Here is a 22,346-nt window from a genome sequence, read left to right on the forward strand (position 1 = left end):
TCTATAAATCGGGATGTCAACACTACAAAGACTTTTCTTTATAAGACAGCTGGAAAAGTTTCTTTATCATGGGAAGGCGTGATGGTGCTGGGACCTCAGACACACTGCATCAGGAATCACAGGCTGACCATCTGACCCTGGGAACAATCTCTTTACCTTCCTCTTTTCTTTTCCCTCCTCCCTGAAGCAGATCAGAACCAGGACAGCCAGGTTCTGCACCAGTCATGCCCTTAATTCCTCAGTCACTCCTGTGCAGTTTCTAGTTTCTGTCTGTAAGTCATTGTCAGGGTTCAGAGTACAATGATACATCAGAGATGGTTCATGGTGCTGACAGCAACCTTATGGGAATTATTAAATTACTTACCATAATTTTTTTATTGCCTTTAAAAATAAATGCATTTGATCCATTTAGTTCATTTAATCTGACTGCAATCCAGATTCGCGTGCAGACTATTACCAGACACCACAATTTACTAATGTGCCCTAAATGCCTCACATGCAGGCAATGGGTTGACACTAACTGCAACACATCATCGGAGGCCTGAAGACTGTATAGTGTCTTTATGAGAGGTTTAAGGGGCTTATAGTTGTCATTGAAAAATGAGGGGTTATTTGGGGCCTGTTTCCCTGTGGGGGCCCCAAGCATTTGCCTGGTTTGCCTCCCCTGAGGATAACGGCAATGTACAATTACATACAATATTTTTCAAGGTGGCATCTCATCATGTGATCCAGGGTTAACCTCCTTCTGTTGTTGTTCAACCTGATCAGAGAAACCTGATCCTGATCCTGATTCTTATTCTGATTCTGATCCTGAGAATGATCCTGATCCTGAGAATGATTCTGATCCTGAATCCAGTGTAGTGACATGTTGAGCACAAACACAACTATCTGAAAAACATTTATTGGTTGATGTGTACAATAAAAAAGGATAAAATATGAAAAGCTGTAAAACTCTCAGAGGGATTATAAACTGCTCGAACAAAACCTGTGATCCTCTGCTTCAATCCCACTTTAACTAAACTGCTTCTTAGTGCTTGAATGATCCATGAGGTGAGTAACAGGTGATACGTCCTGTTCTCTGATTGGTGGAGGAAGGACCTCCTCGCAGGCTCAGGAACCCTCTGAGTTTATCAAGCTGCCAAAGTAAGCTGTGACTGTCTTCAGCTTGTTGTTGAGAAGGTTCTGTTCCACCTCCACCCTCCCTCCTGGACCAGCCAGGGACGCCACCTGCGTAGAGACAGGGAGGGGAATGTGTTACCTGACAGGTGTTTGTTATGGTTACAGGTCCAGAGATGTTCTAACATAGATTGTAATGTAACAGTGAGATATTTTAAATTATCAGCTTTGACCTTTGGCATCTGTCACAGTGTTAATGATAACGACTAATGACCTGTTAACCCCTCACACTCACACACACACACACACACACAGTGAACACACAGACCTGATCCATGTCAGCGTTGCGAGGCAGGAAGTACACGATGTTGTCTGAGATCAGTTTGGCTCGATGGAAAATCTCAAATGTGGAAACTGTTAAGGATGAAAACTATAGATTCATAGAAACACAGTCAATTTAAAAAAACATGCAGAGAGTAGATGCAGAGGAGAGGTCGGGGGTGGGGAGTGGGGTGGGGGTGTTCATGGTGTTCTGAGGCTGTACAGAGGGCGATGGGGTCACTGAGTCATTTCCCAGGGACCTGAACAGTCAGCCTGAGCAGGTGTAATAACAGAGCCGATGGACCTCTCCGTCATCTCACCTGTGTATGACTCCACCTCACTGAGCTGCTGCAGCTGCACTGTGTGTCCACAGCTCTGTCTGTCTGCACTGATCATCAATAATCAATAACAATGATCCGGTGTTGATGAGCGGTCGGAACTTCTAGACATAATTACAGCTCACACCTGTTATGACTGTACAGTCCACGTGCAGCCTCCACTTCCTCCTGGAATAACCTGCAGATACTAAAATGATTTTAAAATATTTATAACAAATTTTTCTTCATATTTATTGGTCAGTCACAAACTTTAGTATTTTGTAATCTGGGTATGTTGAACAGTCTGGTACCTGTGACATCCACAAACAGGGCTAGCCTGCAGCATTAGCGGCCTGATGTTAGCATGAGTGTGGCCTGGGATGGAGTCAGATTCCTGACCCAAATTATTGTTTCACTTCCTGCAGCTGTGATACGTTCAGGTGGTTAGTTCAGTCTGTGGCCTACTATTCATAACATCTGTCATGTTATTTTTCTGTGCACGTGCAAGTGGACACAGAGACTCCATATGAAATAATCACATGGTTTCTCCTCAGTGTGAGCAGAGTCAGCCTAAAACTCAGCAGCTGATTTCAGAATCTCCACAGAGACACAGTGAGGGGTCAGAGTCAGAAACACTGACGGCTTCATTTATAAACCTGCAGGCTTTTAATCCTCACTGAGGACTGTGAGTTAAATCTATAGAGGAGCTGAACAGCAGTGTTTCACTTGCCGAGGTCAGAGGCATCCAGACCGGTGGATCATTTGGTTTATGTTCCTGTTCAAATAAAATATATTGTGTGGATTAGATTAGAAACCACAGACTGGGTTACAGTCTACATCAAAGGATATCCATCAGGCTCCATCATGGTCCTGATGTCAAACACCTCAGCAGTCAGGTAGTTTGGTCCCCCCCAAGGCGGTGACAGGAAGACCACATCGCCACGGAGACGGGACGCCAGCTGCAGGAAGTCGCCTTGCAGGAAGTCAATCTGATCGGCCACGCCGTAAACTGCAGCGTTATGCCGCGCCAAGTCCAACCGCACCGGGTCGATATCGACAGCCAGGACTGAAGGTTCGGCACACAACAGACACACAACAGACACAAAACAGGAGGAACACTGACCTGTAACACCTGCACAGAGACTGGAACATGTGACAGACTCTTGTCAGGACTCACTGGAGAGTCAGGGTGAGAACCTGGGGCGGAAAGTCCTGATCCACCTGGTTTACTGTTCATCCTAATGTCTGGTTTCATTAATGATATTATACAGTGATACCACACACACACACACACACACACTCTCATTAGGCTTACCTCTCTTCCCAGTGAGGGCGAACTGGATGGCGTTGCCTCCCACACCACAGAAGGCATCTACGACCAGCTGGCAGCCACGGAGGCCATGCTCCACCCTGAGGGCAATGTGTTCAGCGATCCTCTCCGGAGTCACAGAGAACCAGCCCTCTACACACACACAAACAAACACCAACACACACACACACACACACACACACACACAAACACAGTGTCAGGTGAGTGTTGTGACAGGTGTGAAGACATTTTGGCTGATGAACAGGAAACAGGAAGCTTCTCTGCAGAGCCTCGTTCGTGACCAACAGACATCATCATGACATCATCATGACACACGGCAGCGACACACCACAGACCACAGAGATCACTCCGACCTCTGAGGCTGTGTTATAATGTTTCACTGGACTGATCCACACATCTGAGGAGCATCTTCATCACACTGTTTGTGTGTAGCAGTGTGTGTGCACGTTGTGCGCTCGCCTGTGTAGGTGCATATTTCTCTCTCTAATAATGAGCCATTAAAACAACAGTGAAACTGCGACACTGACTTCAGACCAGGGCCCGGTGACACAAAACAAGTTTTCTACTTAAGAGTGACACTTAAGGTTTAATTTCTCCTTAACTGAGGGATTCAGGGTGTTGTACAGAATCTCTTAGAAGGTTTCCTTAGTTAAGGAAAAAAGTTAAGTTATTTAAAAAAGTAAAATTCTGCTGTTTCCATGGAGACAGTTTGTTTGTACTCACTTTAATGAAGCTGGTAAAGGACACACACCTCTGATCATGTGACCCAGCACATCGCTGATCTGAGGACAGGAAACACCTGGACTACACCTGACCCACCTGACTAGAAAGATCATGTGACACAGTGCTGTAGAGAGGACAGTGCAGTGATCCAACTGTAGACGGTCAGACACGTCATAAACTGACCTGAGGTCAGATCTGTGATGGAGAACCAGGTTCTCATGGTTCAGATCTGAAACACTCTTCTGTTTATGTTCCTCATTTATCACATTTAAATGACTCTTTAAGTACAAGACTAAGATAAAGAGAAAACCTTCAATACTTAAGCGAATATTTTACGGCGACCTTAAAAAGAGGACTTAAGGGTGTTTTGTGCAACCAAGGAAACCTTAACTCAGACTTAAGGAAATCTTAACTAAGATTTGTTTTGATCACTTTCTACCAACCATGCTCCTGACCACACCTCATGTGAGGACCAACACACCTGTGAACACTCAGGTGGGACAGTGTATTTGTTATTTAAACAACATGGCTGCTGGACAGGAAAATGACAGCTGCCCTTTGTGCTGTGATAGAACCCTGCATCTTAGATGTGCGCAGGTAGCTGATTCCCTGTAGGTAGGAGTCAGTATAGATCTTACGTCCTCTAGTTTCAGACTCTCTCCCCTCCCTCACTGGAGGTACTGGAAATGGATTCATTTTGGCACAAACATTCTCAGAGATGTCTGACGCGGAGCTGACGGCAGACTCACCTCGGTCCAGCCTGATCCCCTCGTCGAAGCGGGAGAAGAGTCTGTAGCGCTGAGCCCAGTATTTAGCCAGGTCCGGCTCTGCTGCCATCTCTGCTGGGACCTGCTGCTTCCTCCTGCGCTTCCTCTTCTTCTTCTTTGGCCTCTTCCCATCTTTCACACTCATCTCTACACATACACACACACACACACACACACACACACACACACACACAGTTTCTCATTAGACTGCCCCAGCTGTCCCAGGACTCTCACGTTTGTCTACAAACACACATCTGCTATCATGTGATAAATCCTGTGCTCACCACTGTTGTGTTCAGGTGCATCAGAAAGGAGGAAATCAGGGACTTCTAGACATGTTAACTGTCTGCCAGGCTCCTCCTCCTCCTCCTCATCCTCCTCAGTCTCAGGAGCAGAGGTGAAGGAGGTGATGGGCTGAGGCTCCTTCCTCCTGTCTGCATCTGAACTGGACAGAGAATTAGAAATGTCTTCCTCCTCATCACTCTTCATCTCCCTCCTCCTCTCCTCCTCCTCTCTCAGATATGGAGGACCATCCTCAGGCTCCTGTGAACTTCTTCCTCCCAGCTGGTCACCTGGACTCCTCTGTGTCTCTAACTGGTTCTTCTTCAGGAAGTTTTGAACCTGTGAGGTAAACACAGCCTCCATTAATTAGTCTTCTACGTAGCATTCACAATAATCAATCAATTATCCCTGCCACTGATAAACCATCTGTTCTCAGCTGCCTCATGTCTCATCTCCATGACAACACAGACCAGGTGATTTAATGTGATGAAATCAAGTTGAACTAAACTTTAAAAATGTGTCATGACTCTGGTGGATCTCTGAGCAGTTTGGAGGACGGTGTTTGACTGGGACCAAGTTCATGGTCGTCCTCGGACTCAGAGGCTGATCTGAATTTCATCTTTAGGAATAACTTGCAGTTTAATATAAACCAAGTTAAACAGAAAAAATATGTAAGGTTTATAAAGAAGAATGGAAACAGGAAATTTGAAAGAAGCCAAAATGTAGAAATGACATCCAAATTAAAGATGATTACTGTACAGACCCGTGTATAAATTACATTTACAGAGAATATGAAGGTAGAACTGCTACTTCACCACTGGCAGATATGAAGACGTTTCTTCCACTGCCCTCTGTAAACTGAATCCATTTGTTTGATAAGATCCAGCTGAAGATCCCTGATGTGTTTTCGTCTTCTGATGCTGATGTGTCGAGTTGGTGTTTTAAGGTGGAGACTTGTTTTGGTGAGGTTTGTAGGAGACAGAGACACTGTGTCCTTCAATATAACTGAATGACTTGATTTGTACTTCACAAGTTTGTTGACGTGCTTCTGATGATTTGTGGATTTGTTATTGTTCAGCGTCTCCTGGGCAACGAGACACTTAAATAAAGAACCAACCAATTACAAAATGTTGTTATTGTGTCTTTTTCTTTTGTGCACACCGATTACAAATCAAACCTGGACCAGGTCTGTCCTCTGTTACAGGTGTTACAGTTACAGGTGGTACCTTGTGGAGGCAGGAGCTGATCTGTGGCTGTGTGTCGTCACTTCCTGTCTCTGAGAACCTGGTGTGTTTGCCAACCGCCCTCTTGTTCCACCGCTGCCTCTGGCCAGCGCCGCCCTTGAAGCTCACCACACTGTTGAACCTGGGACACAGACACACAACCTCATCCAGAGACCCACACCCTGACACCTCACATACACACATACATATCGCTCTGTTTGACTGGCTCACATGAAATTGATGCTGGATGAGCGGCTCAGACTCACCGGGGGTCTGGGTTGTGTTTGAGACCCAGTTTAGTCCAGGCCTCCTCCGGTGTCAGCTGTGGGCTCTCCTCCACATCCAGTTCATGACTGCAGACGAACAGAGAGACTGACACATGACGAACATTTTCACATCCACGTCTCCTCCACACGTTCAGCCCATTTTCTTATCGATGTTTATTTTCCTGTTTCCTGTGAGACACTAAATTCACAGACTTCAAACTTAATTCCTGCACCTGACACGTGTGGATCTGAGGATCATGGGAATCTGGAATCACACTACAGACATGAGGAAACTGTAACTACATGTGATATCCCTTCAAAGCTATGATTGTGATGTTCTTCACCTCAGTGGAGGAGCTCTCATCAGGACCAGTGAGCCAAGACTGTTTTAACACTCACATGATGTGAACACTGTCTCCACAGACATGCTTGTTACCTAGTTTCAAGTATAATCTGGTAACTATGGTAACGAGAAAAAGCCATCAGATCGGGGTCGACTGATATGGTTTCTTCAGGGCTGCTACAGATCGATTATTAGTAACCAAGACAACTGATGACTAGAGATGACCTGATACTGAACCTGTGTCTCGGCTGATACTCAGTACTGATCCGATACCACTGTATGGTTCAGGTCAAAGCCTTTATAAAACAGAGACAGATTCATGATGGAGTCTTTCTTCTATCTAATCTGACTCTTAGTCATTCAAATAAATAAATCTCAGAGGAAGTAACAGTTCCTACTAACACTAGTGCCAGCCCTCCACCTTAAAGCCTCTCATACTGAACACTTAACCCTGTCACATGCTGTCAAACTGGTGTCGTTTTGCTGACATCGCTAACGGCTAATGTTACACTAGTTATTGATTCGCAGCTGCACAGCCCAACTTCCTGTGTGAGCTGCAGTTTACACCTTTATCAGACAGGACAGTGTAGAGAGACATGAAACGAGGGGGCGGGGGACGACTTCATGCAGCTGTGGGTTTGTGTTGTCGTATCAGTTTCAAATATCAGTTATCAGTCTCTGTGATCTATGATAATCAATATCGGCGCTGAAAAAAAACATATGGTGACTTACCTGCGTTTGACTTTAGCATGTCTTCCTCCTGGAGGTTTGTCATCATCATCATCATCATCTTCATCCTCTCTATTTGACCTGTTGTCCGTTGAGCCATACTGTCTGTTAGAGCTGCCAGCAGCATGCTGGGAATCTGAGTCAAAACATACAAGAGATTTACAGAAAACTACAAATACACATTAAATTAATTTGTATTATTCAAAAACTATTACGGCAACTATAATATGTGATATTCAATTAATGAATTGAATTAAAGGGATAAATATTACAACTGTGCTCCAGGCTTGGATCATAAGGTTGATATGGATGTGAAAACAGCTGGTGTTGATGAGCTGAGGCTTGATCTGACAGGTGTCACCTGTGTGTGTGGCTGTGTCCTGCTGTGAGGAGGCAGCAGGTCTTTTGCGGTCATCTCCACCATCAGAGGGGTCGTCGGAGCCACGGAGCTCCACCCTTTCCTTCACACAGCTCCCTGCTGACTCTAACGAGCACCTCTGTCCAAACAGTACACGAAGAGCCTTCACTCCTTCAGCTCCAGTCTGTCCGTCCGTCTCTGTGTCTCTCACCTCTGCTGCTGCTTCTCCACCCGTACACACAGACTGATCAGCAGTCCAGCCCTGCGCTGCCCAGTATGAATACTGCTCCCAGTAGTAGTAGTAGGTGTCTGCGGTGTGTTTGTCCCACAGAGCCTTGGTCTCTGAGTTGTCCCAGGGAGCGACGGCTGCTCCTGGATCTCCTGCAGACAGCAGCTCCGCCTCTGGATGTTTCTCCACCCAGCTGCTCCACAGCAGAGCTTCACCCTGCTGAGCTGCAGGTGGAAACAGATGGAGGCACTATTTAATATCTGAGGTGTTCAATCCCATGTACAACCACCTGGCGTCATACAGTGACAGTACTCAGCAAACCTGAGTGTCAGGTATAAAAACAGGGGCTTCGATTCACAACTTGCAACATTCCTGAATTAAAACATGACCTTTGACCTTTGTTACACGACATGTGAATGAATTTCTACAGGATTATGTGAACTGAGAGTATTCTGTTTCCTCACTCTGAGATATAAAATGAAATGGTTCACACTTCCTGTCTCCTAAGTGGACGGAGCAAAAAGACACTGTGCAGCTGGGATAAATGTGACAGTGGTTAATATTAATACCTGACCTGATCCAGACTGACTTGTCTGAACCTCTGGGAGAGAAACAACAGATACGTTGCTCCTCTTATTTCAGCCTGTTGCTGCACAAAGCGTCAAAATAATACAACACTATAAACAACAACACAACACAAGATACAGTTTGAATTTTTGCACAAATGTTTTGCCACTTTTTTATCCACTAGCTTGATATCTGATCAACCCAGTACAAGATCATATCAGTCAAATAACACTCTGTAATAGTTTTATTAAGCAGAGAAACACATTTTATTTCAGTTGTAACTTTTAATTCATGGTTTCATGCATAAATCCCTCTGAACTTCTGTTCATCAGGTTGGAAAGTGGCGTCTGCAGCAGTGAAACCAGAACCAACAGAGAGAAGAGTTTTCTGTTTCCAGATCTCAGAGTGAGTCCGGGACAGAGACAGGTCTGAATAAAGTTCATTTTCTCCTCATCCATCGTCTGTAAAGTGACATTTTGATGTCAGAATGTTCTGAAGATGAATCCAACATTTATTTTAGTGACTGTAGGGAGAAAGCAACATAGACTGTGGTCATGTTTACTTCTCCCATTGGAGTGAACAGACTTTTGGACCCACATCCCCTCTATGGTAATGAGGTCTGACAGGATCTTTAACCTTGTGCAGAACGAGACACTGTATCTGTTTGCTCTCCAAGTGAGGTACTGAGTCATTTTCATTGGGTGTTAAATTAGCTTTAGATTCATATTGTTACATCAGTGAACAGTCAGAGAGAAAACTACAGCTTTGTACAGGTGTTTCCACTTCCTTCTGCTCACCCCAATAGTTTTCCCAGCCGGTATCCTGGGTCCCTCCTGTTCCTTCCTCTGGTGGATCACTCACCTCCTTCACATCAGCTGGGTCTGAAATCACAGGGCGGCATCAAATGACAGCACATGTAATAACAGACACATAAATACAATCAAATCCATTCACAAAAGCATTAAAAATAAAAGTGGGTTTTAAGAAGCGGTTTCACTGATGTTTCTGATTGGTTTCCGGCAGGAAGAGACTCAGACTTCAGGATTGACGAAACTGACAAAACTCTTGAGACAAACCACAGACGGAAGCTCCTCTCTAACCTGTTCTATGTGAATAATGATTACCTTCGTCGTCAACCTGCAGCTCATCTTCATCCTCCTCCTCTTCATCAGGTTCTGCCCAGTGCATCCTGTTCGACCTCCTCCGCTGTCACATGACCAAAAGCAGCCTTGTTCAGCAGCAGAACATTTCAGGTTCATTATCTCATGAAGTGAAGTCAACCATCATCACACCACAGAGACTTACCGCTCTCCTCCGGGCTGATGAGCTGATGAAGGCCAGAGGCAGACCCATGCTGGCCATCAGCTGAGCCTCTTCATCCAGTGCCTCCTCAGCCTCCTCTTCCTCCTCTTCATCACCTGATTCTGTGAATTAAGGGAAAAGCATATTTTAAATACAGTCTTCATTGACTTCACTCACCCTCTGATATTAAACATGCTGAGATGCTGTAACACACCTCGGTCTGCAGGAGCTGTCGGGTCAAAGGTCAGCAGTCTGTTATCAGAGCGATACAGCTCTCGATCCCTGGACAGAGGAAGACAACACAGACAAATGAGGAAGAAACTCCACAGCTCCAGCTGCTATACTCTACAGTAGAGGTGTCTAAAGGTTAAAAACATGTCCATCATCAGAGAGGGAGGAGAGAGACTCACTGTACGAAGGCTCTGGAGCAGAGACAGTGAATCCTCTCCTCCTCCTGCTCCTCCTCAGTGTGCCTCCTGCGGAAGAACAGATCCGCCACCACTGTCACCCTGCTCCTCTCCAGCATCATCATTGCCTCCGGGCCCCTCTGCCTCTGCAGCGACAACAGTAAGTTCACACACCGGTCCCGTCTGTGTCGGGACCAGCATGGACGCGCTTCAATACCACACTCACGTCAGTAGGCGAATGCAATGACGGCACTTCCGGTTTCTGTCTTTTCAGAATAAAAGCGCTGTTGCTATTGGTGTTGGACTTATGTTATTGGACTTCCTACATTGCATTTACTATATGTCAATTTGGCCTATACTCATAATGTTGGATTATAAAATATAAAGAAAAGCTTGCAACAACTTTTTGATCACTTTTTGTTTTCCATTTCTCCGTAGCCTTCCTTGACTTTCACCCCCAACAGAAAGTTTTATTTCTTTGTATGTCAGGTTGTTGTTTTTTCATCTGTTTTGAGCTTTTATTTTGAAGGTAAAAGAAGCACGCTCCAGGGCCGAAAAGGAAGTTTTTGATTTGTTTTTTGTTTTGTTGCTGGTGAGCGGAACTGGTGACCGCGGTTTCCAGGGACACCAAAACACCCTAACACCGGAGTGTGCCACACTAAAAGCGCTCCGGGTCAGGACCAAGACCGCGGTTAGCTAAATATTTATGTTGTGCTGGTGTGGCATTAAACGTACGGTGTTGTGTTTTTATGGCTCAGCTCACAGTGACTGTCTAAGGTAACGTCCTCTGTGTTCGGTGACGTTCACTCTGAAGGCCACCGTCAACTGTCAGGTTCTCCATTTCACTCCTCATTTAATCTCAGTTAGCTCGCAGTGTCACCGCGGCCCCAGTCTCCTGCTGTCGCCTGTAGTTTCCTCGGGGGTCTGCTCCTCTCAGCGAGGCTGTAATGTTCATTAGGACACTAAAGTTAGCTTCCATTAAATCACATACGACACTGCTGTCAGTGCGGTAAACAGGGCTGAGTGTCGTGACTCGTTAGTGACAGTTTTTTCTGAATCTTACGACCTGCTGTTCTACAAAATGTTGTGCTTGACAAATCTGTCAAAACCCATTAAATGTACCTGTGTTTACCAAACACAAGACATTATATTATTATACCTACATTAAAAGGAGCTCATATTTTCGTCCATGTATGACTTGAGTTACTGTGTGGTTATTGTACTGAGAGTTTTCCTCTCTCCTGTAGTTGACCTGTGTTCAGTTCAGCAGCAGATGCTCTCCATGCAGTGTGCTCCTTCCCCCTGAGGCTGTGGGACTGACTGATCCTGTCTGCAGCCTCACAGCAGGATGTCAGACAGTGGGAACCAGTCCTGTCTGAGCGGAGCAGAGGACACTGTCTCCTTCCTGGTACGAACCCTGTCTGTTCAGCACTGACACTGTTTATTCTCTCAGTTTGATATTTGGAGCTGAAATGCAGCGTGTCTGGAGTCTTTGTAGTTATTCAGTGTTCAGCAACTGGTAACACTGACCAGTACTGTTTAACAACATGAATATCTCATGTTTTAGCAGCTGTTGTGATAGCAGCTCTGTGTATGTTCAGTTTGCCTGCTTCAAGGGTCAGTTCACCCATATCATTTTTTTCTCATTTAACAGCACTGCTGATATTGATAATGCACCAGAAATGAGTTTTTACGTGCTGATGTTTTCAGATCTCCACCTCTTGGTAACTTATCCTGTCAGTCCTCTATAAGTTTGTGCTGTTCAAATTATTGAAAAATTATATGCGGTCAAGACACGAACACTGACAGCACCAACAGTTTGCAGCTCTGAGCCAAAACTGTCACTCAGCTGCCACTTGTATACAAACAGTCAGAGTCATCAGGACCCATCCTCTGGCAGACATGACAGTCTGAACATTTCAAAGCAGCTTCATCCAGCTGTTGAAATGTTTGTGTCTGTGATGGTGGAGCTGAGTATTATGTGTCTTTGTTGGTCCACAGATGTGTGTGTTTCATGCGTGGGAGGAGTGGGCAGGGCTTGGTCAGTTGGAGGACTACCTGAGTGTTCTGGAGTATCTGCTGTGGGTTTTCACCCCTCTGGCCATCGTCTTCATCTTGCCCTTCCTCATCGTCATCCTCCTTTACCTGAGTATACTCTTCCTTCATGTCTATAAGGTACGCACTCTCTCTCTGCTCTGCACCAGCAGGGAATCACAGCTCATGTCATTTACAAAGGATTTAACATCATCCAGTATTTTTATTCATAAATAATAAAGCTGGCTCTTGTAAACCACTCACTTTTTATAGTGAGTAGTCACAAGCAAGTCTAAACTTGCTAACTGCAAATATACTACTTTGATTACATGAATCATTATTACCAAAGGAGGCAGAGGAAGAACTGAATATGAGACACACCGAGCAGAGAGAGAGAGAGAAGTCATCGCTAACTGCTGAAGAAACTAGCAGATCTGAACAACATGTAAACAACAGAAACATCAGCAACAGGAAATGAGACAATACACTTCCTGCAGCACAGCAATATAAATACTGTGAAGAAATAAAGGGTTTCTGTCCACTGAAACACTAGAGGGCTTTTAATGTGAAATGGTTACAGGAAGTGTTGAGTTTGTATTGACCTGGAGTGCAGTAACTTTAACACGACAATCTGGAGTGAGTGAGAATGAGGCTTCATACTAAAACACAGCTGAGACCAGCTCTACATCTACAAACAGAGGGAGTCAGACATCAAGAGCTGTTACCTGCTGCCGGTGAGGTGAATAAAGGCCCTGCCCACTTTTTTGAGGAAATACAATAATTATTACAATACGTTGAGAACTATTGTGGCTGTTGCAGCTGTCAGCATCCTGATAATGTCATAAAAGCTGTTTGTTCATTTTGAAAAAGCAACAGCCAATGGGAAAGGTCCAACACTCTGCCAACCAATGGTGTAACTTCATCACTGAACTCTTATGGCTCAGTCAGTCATGGACATTCTTGGCTGTATCTGTGGCCCAAACACTAAGTTGATAGTGAATGTGAGGTTGATGAATACGTCCAAATGTTTTCAGTCATTTACTGAATCAGATCTGATGAGTGTTTCCAGCCGTGGACCTGGAAGAACCAAACCAGTGACCTGGACAGATAATTATCTTAAAAATAAGCACTGGATTTAATCTTAACAATTGAAAGTCTAATGTTGTTGACTGTTGACTGTTGTTGAGTCACTTCACACCTCATTGGTCCTGATCCTGATCCCAATCCTGATCCTGATCCTGATCCTGATGTTCTCTTCTGACAGAGGAAGAACCAGCTGAGGGAAGCTTACTGCAACAACCTGTGGGACGGAGCCAGGAAGACCCTGGCTACTCTGTGGGACGGACATGGAGCCATATGGCATGGTAAGATTGAGTCCTTTCAGGTTTATACACCGACTGTCACCAAGAAAGAAAAGACGAAGGAGCAGGATTCTGAGGTGAAACTGTTGAGCACAGAGGTCAGTATTAACATGGTAACAGAAGACAAGGAAACGTCCAGGCTCAGTGTCCCCACAGCTCAGCTCCATATGATTCAGACTCCATCATTTATTTCACGTTTTGTTATGTTGCAGCCTTTTGCCAAAAACAAAAAAATAATTTCAGTCTACATCAGGACCCCAGGATGATAAAGTGAAAACAGAATTTGAGTAATTTTGGCAACTGTACTAAAAATGAAAAACTTCAGACACTTTGCTGTGACTGTTCATTAATGTAAATGCTGTGCTTCTTGACCTGAACAAACAAGGAGAGAAACCTAACGAATGCAGATACCTCCCACAGGCAAACTGTAGGGTACAATGACGCAGTTAACATCCAATCATGCTTTGTGGCAGGTATAAAATGATTGATGATTCAACAGGAAAGATCTGAGTGACTTTATTGTTGGGGCTTCAGTCACAGAGATGCTCAACTTGCTGCTGTTTCTATAGGAACAGAGACTAACGTGACATCTGCACTTAGACCTATGGGACAGATGTCAGTGAAGGGGGTGGGACATTTGACTGTGGTGCTGGTGTATTTGTGCATTAATGTGTCCTCATGAACTCTGACCTGTGCACCAGGCTATGAGATCCACGGGATGGAGAAGATCCCCGACAAAGGACCAGCACTGATTGTTTACTATCATGGAGCCATTCCCATCGACTACTACTACTTCCTGGCTAATGTCATCATTCAGAAGGGACGGACCTGCCACTCTGTAGCTGACCACTTCCTCTTCAAGATCCCAGGTGATCACACTGTTTCACACAGGACACACACACAGGAACAAACACAGGGACACACACTCACACGGACACAGACAGGGACACACACTCACACTGACACACACACAGGGAGGGACACACACAGGGACACAAACTCACACAGGGACACACACAGGGACACACACACACACACAGGGACACACACTCACTCAGGGAGGGACTCACACAGGGACACACATTAATTATAAATAAAATAATTCCCACCAAATATAAAAAGTGAGATGAACTGTGTATAACTGGAGTCAAAACTGAGATGGAAGTGTTAGTTCTACAGTCTTTCCACCCACATGTTTTAAATTTACACATAAATTAACTGAGTGTAAAGTGTAAATAAAAAAAAAAAATGACTGAGTGAGTTAAACATCACTAATGTCAGTCAGCTCTTTTCCAATAAGCACTACATTTTGGACAGAACCTCAGTGTCACAGAAAACTGCTGGCCCATGTTTTGAGGCAGGTGTGTAAAGATACAACTTCAAGACACATTTTGCACATAGCCTCAGTGGGACATGCCAAACTACTGGACCATAGTTTTGTATTAACAGGAGTGATTGTTGTCAATATAAACAGCACTTCCTGTTTGACTGCAACCTGTGAGATGTGGTTTCTTCATATTATCAAAGTTTTTATTTGAATAACTTGTGGTCAGGGGAGTCCAGAAATTTTATGTGCAAAGTTTTATTTTGGTCTGCGACATGTTTTCACCATTCTTTACCTCTGCTGAAAATTCCACTTACAAAACTGTCAGTGTACACTGCAGTGCTGCTTTTGTCAATGTAAGAATTAAAAAAAAAATTGCACAGTAAATTCAGAATGGCTGACTTGTTATCATACATCTAGGTGAAATACACCTCAAGTGTTACTAAAATTCTCTGAGGGGTGCTCTCAAGCCATATTGCCACACCCACAAACCAAAAACCACATCAGATATCAAGTTACGCTGCTTCTGATGATGCTAAAAAATGCTAAAAGTAATCAGGGGGCGCTACAGAGCCGACACACCACACCTGCGTCCAAATGTGATATCAGATAGACATGTTTGGACACGGTGCAAAGTTTGGTGAGTTTTTACACATTTTAAAGATCTCTGTTCATGAAATGAAAATTAACACAAAATCCAAAATGGCTGACTTCCTGCCCAGTGAAAATTATGACAAATATCTTCTGTGTTCCTAATGAAGAGCGCATTGAACTCACCAAGTTTATAGACATCCAAGCATCTTTTGCCCAACATGGCCCTGTGTCTGGGGGCATGATGAACCTGCTGGTCCACACCTGAACCCAGCTCTGACCCGTCTGTTAGTTTTCATGAGTTTTTGAGCATTTTTCCAGGAGATCAAAAATAATCTCTGCAACAGGTTCCCTGGTACCCTCAGTGTACGGGTCCTAAATATATAGATACACAAAACAGTTCTTAGTGAGTAACTGAAAACGACATGAAGCATGTGACTGAAATGTCCACTTCAGAGTCAAGAGACAAAAACAAAACTCCAAAACCAACAATGTTGATTTAATGTTAATATTTATTGTTGATCTGGACAAACCAGCTGCCAATGTCCAAGTGTCTTTTACAGACTGGTTCTCAGAATTTGGTTAAAATTTGCACTAGATTTGGACAGAAACTTGTTTCTCTGTTCAGCATGAACAGCTGTTTTCTTCTGTCTCATCCCGTCCTCCTCCAGGGTTCAAGTTACTCCTGGAGGTGTTCAGTGTGATCCACGGTCCTCAGGAGGAGTGTGTGCGGGCTCTGAGGAACGGTCACCTGCTGGGCATTTCTCCAGGAGGAGTGAGGGAGGCTCTGTTCAGCGATGAGACCTACCCCCTGCTCTGGGGCAAACGCAAAGGTTTCGCTCAGGTCGCCATCGACTCTCAAGTGGTGAGTCGTCACTCCTTATATCTCCTGTCGCTGCCTGACGGTGGTTTAGTTCCAGCTTCAGCCTGGAGTGCATGGCTGCGTGGATGATGTTTACTTTATAAATGTCTCTTGATATACGCAGTGGACATGTTTCACAATGTTTCACAGGTAACTTACAGTTTATGTTGTTGGTTTCATTAAAAGACTGATGCAACACAGTCTGTCCCCTCCTCACTAAACAATTACAAAGTACACAAACAGTAAGTAATTCCACATACAACAACAACAACAACGACAACACACGTTCTACATCCGTTAACATTATTTGTGTGAGGTTTTTTTTTGTGTTGAATATTAAATAATTTTCAGTTAAAAATTATTTTCAGAAAGTGAATATAGCTGATCAGGTCTGAGTGTCCTGGCGTCACTGATCACATGACCCACTGTGTCAAAATCACTACATGTTTTACCAGCAGAAGTCTGATGATACTAGTCCTCTGCCTGGTAGATGATACTGTGGGTCATATAGGAGGCAGTTCACTCTCAAGTGGCTCTATAGTCATATTGTTACTGTCACACTGAAAACAGCGGCTCAAAATACATGGATAGTCAGAAAACCACCAGGAGCTCTGTGATAACAGCTGTGTATGTGTTAAAGGTCCACACAGTCTAAAGGTAGATGTCCATGTGTTTTTTTATTATAAAGCAGGTCTAGGTTCTATATTAATACTGTGAAAGTATCAAAGTCTCAGTCCACAGAGAAATGCACAAAACCTGTATTCAGAAACTGAGCCTTAAAACCAGTCGTCAGGACTTCTGGAACTTTGTGATGTCACAACAAAGCAGTCACCCCACCCACCTGGACCCACCATCCAACCTTTCAGGATTTGGTTTCTCTGAGTGTTTACCTGAAATCTGCTATATTTTTATTAGATCACTCAGTAAACAGTCAGCCAATCAGAGGAGAGGCTCACTGACCTTTTGTTACTGGAGCTTCAGAGAGAAGCCTGAGACACTGAGATGGTTTTTGGTTCTTAAAACCTCAAATATATCTTCTGATGGAGATCAACACCTCAGATAAAACCCAGAAGAAGAGTAAAACATGGAGCTTTAAAGAACTGAAGTGTGGTATTAACAATCATCTGTGTAAAGTCAGTGTCAGGTTTTCATCATTTTCTGTACATTTCATATTTGTCACAGTATCAATCACTGGTAACAACAGTTAACTGAAGAGAGTCTAGTAAACAGGTGCAGCATCTTCCTCACCCCTCCTCCTCCTCCTCCTCTCTGACTCTCTCTCTCTCCTCTGCTCTCTCTCTCTTTCAGCCAGTCATTCCAATGTTTACTCAGAATGTGCGGGAAGGCTTCAGGTCTCTGGGAACACTCAGTAAGTTCAATCACAAAGATCAAGTTCACACACACACACTCACTCATACACATACTTGTACTTCTATCTTTGTGAGGACACTCATTGACATAATGCATTCCCTAGCCCCTTACCCTAACCTTAACCATCACAACTGAGTGCCTAACCCTAACCCTGACCCTAATCTTAACCTAAACCTAATTCTAACCATAACTCTAAAACCAAGTCTTAACCCTCAAAATGTGATTTTAAGGTCTCTCAAGTGAGGACCAGCCAAAATGTCCTCACTTTCCCAAAATGTCCTCACTCTGTTAGTAAAATACCTTTTTTGGTCCTTACTATGTAGCAAGTACAAGTACACACACACACACACACACACACACACACACACACACACACACACACACACACACACACACACACACACACACACACACACAGGTCGTTACAGACACGCACTGTATGTTGTGTCCAGCTGTGTGGAGAGTGTAGGGATACACTGTTTATGAGACCGAGTGTGTTTATAGTGATGAGGGAACATGTGATGTAGCTCTGTGGTTCAGACTCTGATACAAACACAGAGAGTCCGCACATGGAGTCTACTATTCTCTCTCTCTCTCTCTCCTTCTCTCTGCCTCTCCTTCTCTCCCTCTGTCACTCTCTCTTTCTCTCTCTCAGAGTTTTTCCGTTGGGTGTATGAGAGGTTTCGTCTCCCTGTGGCTCCAGTTTATGGAGGATTTCCAGTGAAATTCAGGACCTTCCTCGGTGATCCAATCCCATATGACCCCAACATAGATGCTGCAGAGCTGGCAGAGAGAGTGAGTCTCTTCTTCTTTTCCTTTCCTTCTCTTTTAAATACCAACAATAACGATGACTAACTTTATTTGTACAGGACCTTTCATACAGGAAATGCAGCACAAAGCTTGACAGCAGAGAAATGCCCTGCATCAAATACTTCACATGAAAGACCTAAAATGAACAGAAAACCATGTTAAAAACATTAATGTGAAATGAGATGGAATGAGAATAGAAGTGGATTATATAGAACCCATGAAATCAAGTAAGAAACTTTTGTTTTTTCATCGTGTGTTCATTCTTCTGTTAAACGAGCCCTCAGCTCTGAGTCAAACAGCTCTGCACAACCTACAGCATTTTACCTACAGGTGTAATTTCACTGTGGGTTTTATCTGCCCAGAATAAGCAGCCTCTTCATTGGTGGTGGTCAAACACATACACACTGACAATACTTCAATGTGCAAAATCTTAGCGCCATTTTTAAGATATTTTTTGGGGCTTTTGTGCCTTTATTTGATAGGACAGTGGAAAGGGGCAGAGAGAGGGGAGTCGAACTAGCGATTCACCTGACAAGGGCATTTGCGCATGTGGTATGTGCCCTAACCATTCGGCTATTGGGTCATGCCACAGCTAGCCTTTTTAAACAACAAACACATCACTAAATGAAATAGTTGTCATTTCATCACATGTCACAGGTAAAACCTGCAGTTAAATCTCCCAATCAAAAACACCTGATAAAAGAAATGTTACTGTGTGAATCAGATTTTTCCTCAGCAGTTCTGATCCTGATATTGATTAGTGATGTTCAGTGCATCAAACTGTTGCTGCTGTTAGAAGACACAGGTGTCTTTACCTGTGTATGACGGCTTAACTGTCACCTCTGCCTGTGGTTAAATCTGAGGCCTGATGCTGCTGCTGACTGAGGTGGTTCTCTGCAGGTGCAGCAGGCGGTCCGGTCTCTGATAGATCAGCACCAGCAGATCCCGGGGAACATCCTGAGAGCCTTGCTGGAGAGATTCCACACCAAACACAAAGAGCATTAACACCAGCAGGGCGAGCACAGACACAAACTGTGGGTGTGGTCAGTAATGCGTCACCACGGCTCAGAGCGCCGCAGGTTTGGTCTCCTCACGTGTTGGAGCATTTGCACAGTTTCCTCACTCCCCCCAGACACTGACTGCAGCCGAGACTCCTGTTACACACACAATGTTTGTGTTGCATGTTTCTCGTGTATTTTTATCTACATGGACTTCCTTTTTCCCAGGATGCATCTGTTTAAAGCCAGACTTTCTAAAGTGATTTTGCAATAATGAAACCTCAGAAGTGATAAATAAAGAGATCATTCTTTCTTCAGTTCACATAGACACTTTATCAGAGTTCAGCTGACCTTAGATGAAGGAGGCAGCAGTGACACACATGTCCATCATTATCTGTAGATCAGCGTTCTTCAGTTTGACTCCTTCATATTATCAGATTCTCTTTTTGCCATCTGAGCTTTAAATCCTCCGCCATCGTCCTGTCAGTCAACTCTGCTCTCGTCACATGATCAGACTCCAGCTCTCTGTCATGTGACTCTGCTGCTGCACAGAGCAGACACTGTTAGGTTATAACTGGTGTTGATAACTAGTATTTTACAGATGACAGGTTTTTATTTGATGAACGTGGAGCTTCCACTGAGACATGATGATGGTGGGGCTGGTGGGTAAGTCGTGTAATTGGTGTGTACCTGAACACCGTGTAACACTGACAACCATGGCAAAAATTATGGTAACACTTTATTTTTCAGGTCTCTTACTTGTTTAACTTCCTGAAGTGAATCTGTTATGATCCTGTTAATGTCTCTGACATGAAGGTGTGATTATCAGGTGGAGCAGGACAGAGACAGGACGCTCTCTCACAGGGGACGTGTCCTGAGTCTACAGCAGCTTTATCCAATATTTTTATACAGTTTCATTTTCTATGATATTTTATGTGCATAGACACACAGGGTAGACAAAATAATAGTAACACCTGACAATGAAATTCAGTCCAGAGGTCAAATCTGCAAACGCGACCTGGGTCAGACTGTCAGAGTCAGAATCAGAATCAGATTCAGATTCAGATTCAGATTCAGATTCAGATTAATCAGAATCAGTATTAGAATCAGAATCAGAAATAGAACTGGAATCAAAATCAGAAATAGAACTGGAATCAAAATCAGAATCAAAATCAGAATTAGAATTAGAATCAGAATCAGAATTAGAATCAGAATTACAATCTTCTCTCTTAAGTATATGTTGTATGAAATTATAAGTATATTGTCAGGTGTTTCTATTATTATATATTGTAATTATCTATTGATAATTCCACTTGAATTGACTCCAGATGAACCATATCACAGACACATGGTAGAAAACGCCTGATGTGATGAAGCTTTTAAATTCTGCTGAAATCATTTATCAGTTTTTTTTGGTCAGTAAAGCGTCCACTGTTACCTGAGCGGTAGATCCAGAGGCTTCTGTCTGAGGTTGTGTTAGTGTTGGAGCAGCTTGTTCTGAGACCTTCCACTAATCAACACTGAATGAATCAACAGCGACGAAAGTAACTGTGAGGATGTGCTGCTTTCTGCTAATAATTAGCGTTTTACACAATTTTCTGACATTTTACGGATTGAATTGATTAATCGAAAGAAAAATTCAATTGATTAATCAATAATGAAAGTAATCATTAGTTGTAGTAGCTTTAAAAGTTGGACCTTGTGGAGATGAACCTCTGAAAGCGTCACAGTGAGCTGACAGGAGGTTGATGTGCAGCAGGTGCCTTTTATCAAGGTGACAAACTGAGATGAGAGGGCAGCAGGACGACGTTTAGTGAAACAGGAGACAGAAAACAAAAGATATGAGGAGATGTCCGTTCAAAGAAGACGTTAATGATGATGTGAGCCGCTCAGCAGAATCAGGTCTGATGACATCAGCTACTTTTAAATACAGAGATCCAGTTCAGACAGCCTGCCCTCAACAAACACATGACTGTCCATCACTGGGGATTTTTTAAAGTGAACTACACATGTTGTATCCTGATATTCATGAGCCTCCACCACCATGACAAACTAAACATTAACAACACAACTGTCAGGGCCAGCTTTGTTAGAGTCACAGCACAGAGGAGCTGGACTTCAGGTCTTGAGCTGAAAGAGGGACAGAAACGATCAGGAAAACTTGTCACACACTTCAGTCTTCTATAGTTTGTAGGACAGTGTGTGTGTGCGTGTGTGTGTGTGTGTGTGTGTGTGTGAGAGAGAGAGAGAGAGAGAGAGAGAGAGAGACTGCTCATAAAACCATCAGTGTCCCTTCACAAAACTCACCCTTTAATATTTATCATATCAGTACAAATACTGACCCATCACTTGTGACCCAGACTGTGTGTGTGTGTCTGTGTGTGTTAATGATGATGATCATTCCTGGATCCTCAGTGCTGAAACTAAACATGTGTCATGTACAGTTGAATTTTTCTTTGTCATAAGGTGTAATAATCGGTGTAAATATCTATATTTGCATGTAAGAGTAAATATTGTGATTGAACAGATGGTTTTGCACATACAGCCTCAGAGTATCACTGCCAGCTCAGAGCTAAAGAAGAATACTTTGTGTGTGTGTGTGCGCGCGCGCGCACGACTGAAGTTTAACTTTACTTCTGTGAACTTGTTGCCTTTTTCCATATTTGTGTTGTTAGTTTATGTTGAGATGATCTAATGTATTTTTAAATTATGTCA

At 43.7% G+C, this 22,346-nt stretch overlaps 2 protein-coding genes across 4 annotated transcripts; one reads left to right on the forward strand and one right to left on the reverse strand.

Moving 5' to 3' along the window:
• Positions 1-885: 885 nt before the first annotated feature.
• tgs1 (trimethylguanosine synthase 1) lies at positions 886-10,529 on the reverse strand. The gene is made up of 15 exons (XM_071491435.1): positions 10,284-10,529; positions 10,088-10,155; positions 9,877-9,995; positions 9,696-9,777; positions 9,369-9,452; positions 7,779-8,228; positions 7,421-7,553; positions 6,346-6,432; positions 6,083-6,221; positions 4,859-5,195; positions 4,557-4,721; positions 3,070-3,216; positions 2,602-2,820; positions 1,445-1,521; positions 886-1,227 (listed from the first exon to the last, which is right to left on the reverse strand). The coding sequence occupies exons 1-15, from the start codon at positions 10,403-10,405 to the stop codon at positions 1,111-1,113; spliced, it is 2,346 nt and encodes a 781-aa protein (XP_071347536.1). The 5' UTR covers positions 10,406-10,529; the 3' UTR covers positions 886-1,110.
• A 375-nt stretch (positions 10,530-10,904) lies between these two features.
• tmem68 (transmembrane protein 68) lies at positions 10,905-21,915 on the forward strand. 3 transcript variants are annotated; one of them, XR_011692901.1, is made up of 10 exons: positions 10,917-11,057; positions 11,528-11,688; positions 12,282-12,455; positions 13,579-13,678; positions 14,377-14,544; positions 16,262-16,455; positions 17,761-17,821; positions 18,479-18,618; positions 18,693-18,860; positions 19,534-19,672. XR_011692901.1 is itself a non-coding variant. In XM_071491437.1 (9 exons), the coding sequence occupies exons 2-9, from the start codon at positions 11,629-11,631 to the stop codon at positions 19,636-19,638; spliced, it is 1,002 nt and encodes a 333-aa protein (XP_071347538.1). In that variant the 5' UTR covers positions 10,905-11,112; positions 11,528-11,628; the 3' UTR covers positions 19,639-21,915. The 3 variants fall into 3 exon arrangements, 2 of the variants coding, with proteins under 2 accessions (XP_071347538.1, XP_071347537.1); XM_071491437.1 differs by lacking the exon at positions 18,693-18,860 and having other exon boundaries at positions 10,905-11,112; positions 19,534-21,915; XM_071491436.1 differs by lacking the exon at positions 18,693-18,860 and having other exon boundaries at positions 19,534-21,915.
• Positions 21,916-22,346: the final 431 nt, after the last annotated feature.

Source organism: Trachinotus anak, unplaced genomic scaffold (genome assembly GCF_046630095.1).
Source record: "Trachinotus anak isolate AG129_WGS33_773 ecotype Australia unplaced genomic scaffold, CSIRO_AGI_Tana_v1 ptg000012l, whole genome shotgun sequence".
Lineage (NCBI taxonomy): Eukaryota > Metazoa > Chordata > Actinopteri > Carangiformes > Carangidae > Trachinotus > Trachinotus anak.

Coding starts and splice junctions, on each gene's coding strand:
- tmem68 (XM_071491437.1), top strand. CDS start 11,629: ATGTCAGACAGTGGGAACCAGTCCTGTCTGAGCGGAGCAGAGGACACT. Junction 12,456..13,578: donor TCTTCCTTCATGTCTATAAG/GTACGCACTCTC, acceptor CTCTTCTGACAG/AGGAAGAACCAGCTGAGGGA. Junction 14,545..16,261: donor CTTCCTCTTCAAGATCCCAG/GTGATCACACTG, acceptor GTCCTCCTCCAG/GGTTCAAGTTACTCCTGGAG.
- tgs1 (XM_071491435.1), bottom strand. CDS start 10,405: ATGATGATGCTGGAGAGGAGCAGGGTGACAGTGGTGGCGGATCTGTTC. Junction 9,778..9,876: donor CATCAGCCCGGAGGAGAGCG/GTAAGTCTCTGT, acceptor GTCATGTGACAG/CGGAGGAGGTCGAACAGGAT. Junction 9,453..9,695: donor GCTGCAGGTTGACGACGAAG/GTAATCATTATT, acceptor CTGTGATTTCAG/ACCCAGCTGATGTGAAGGAG.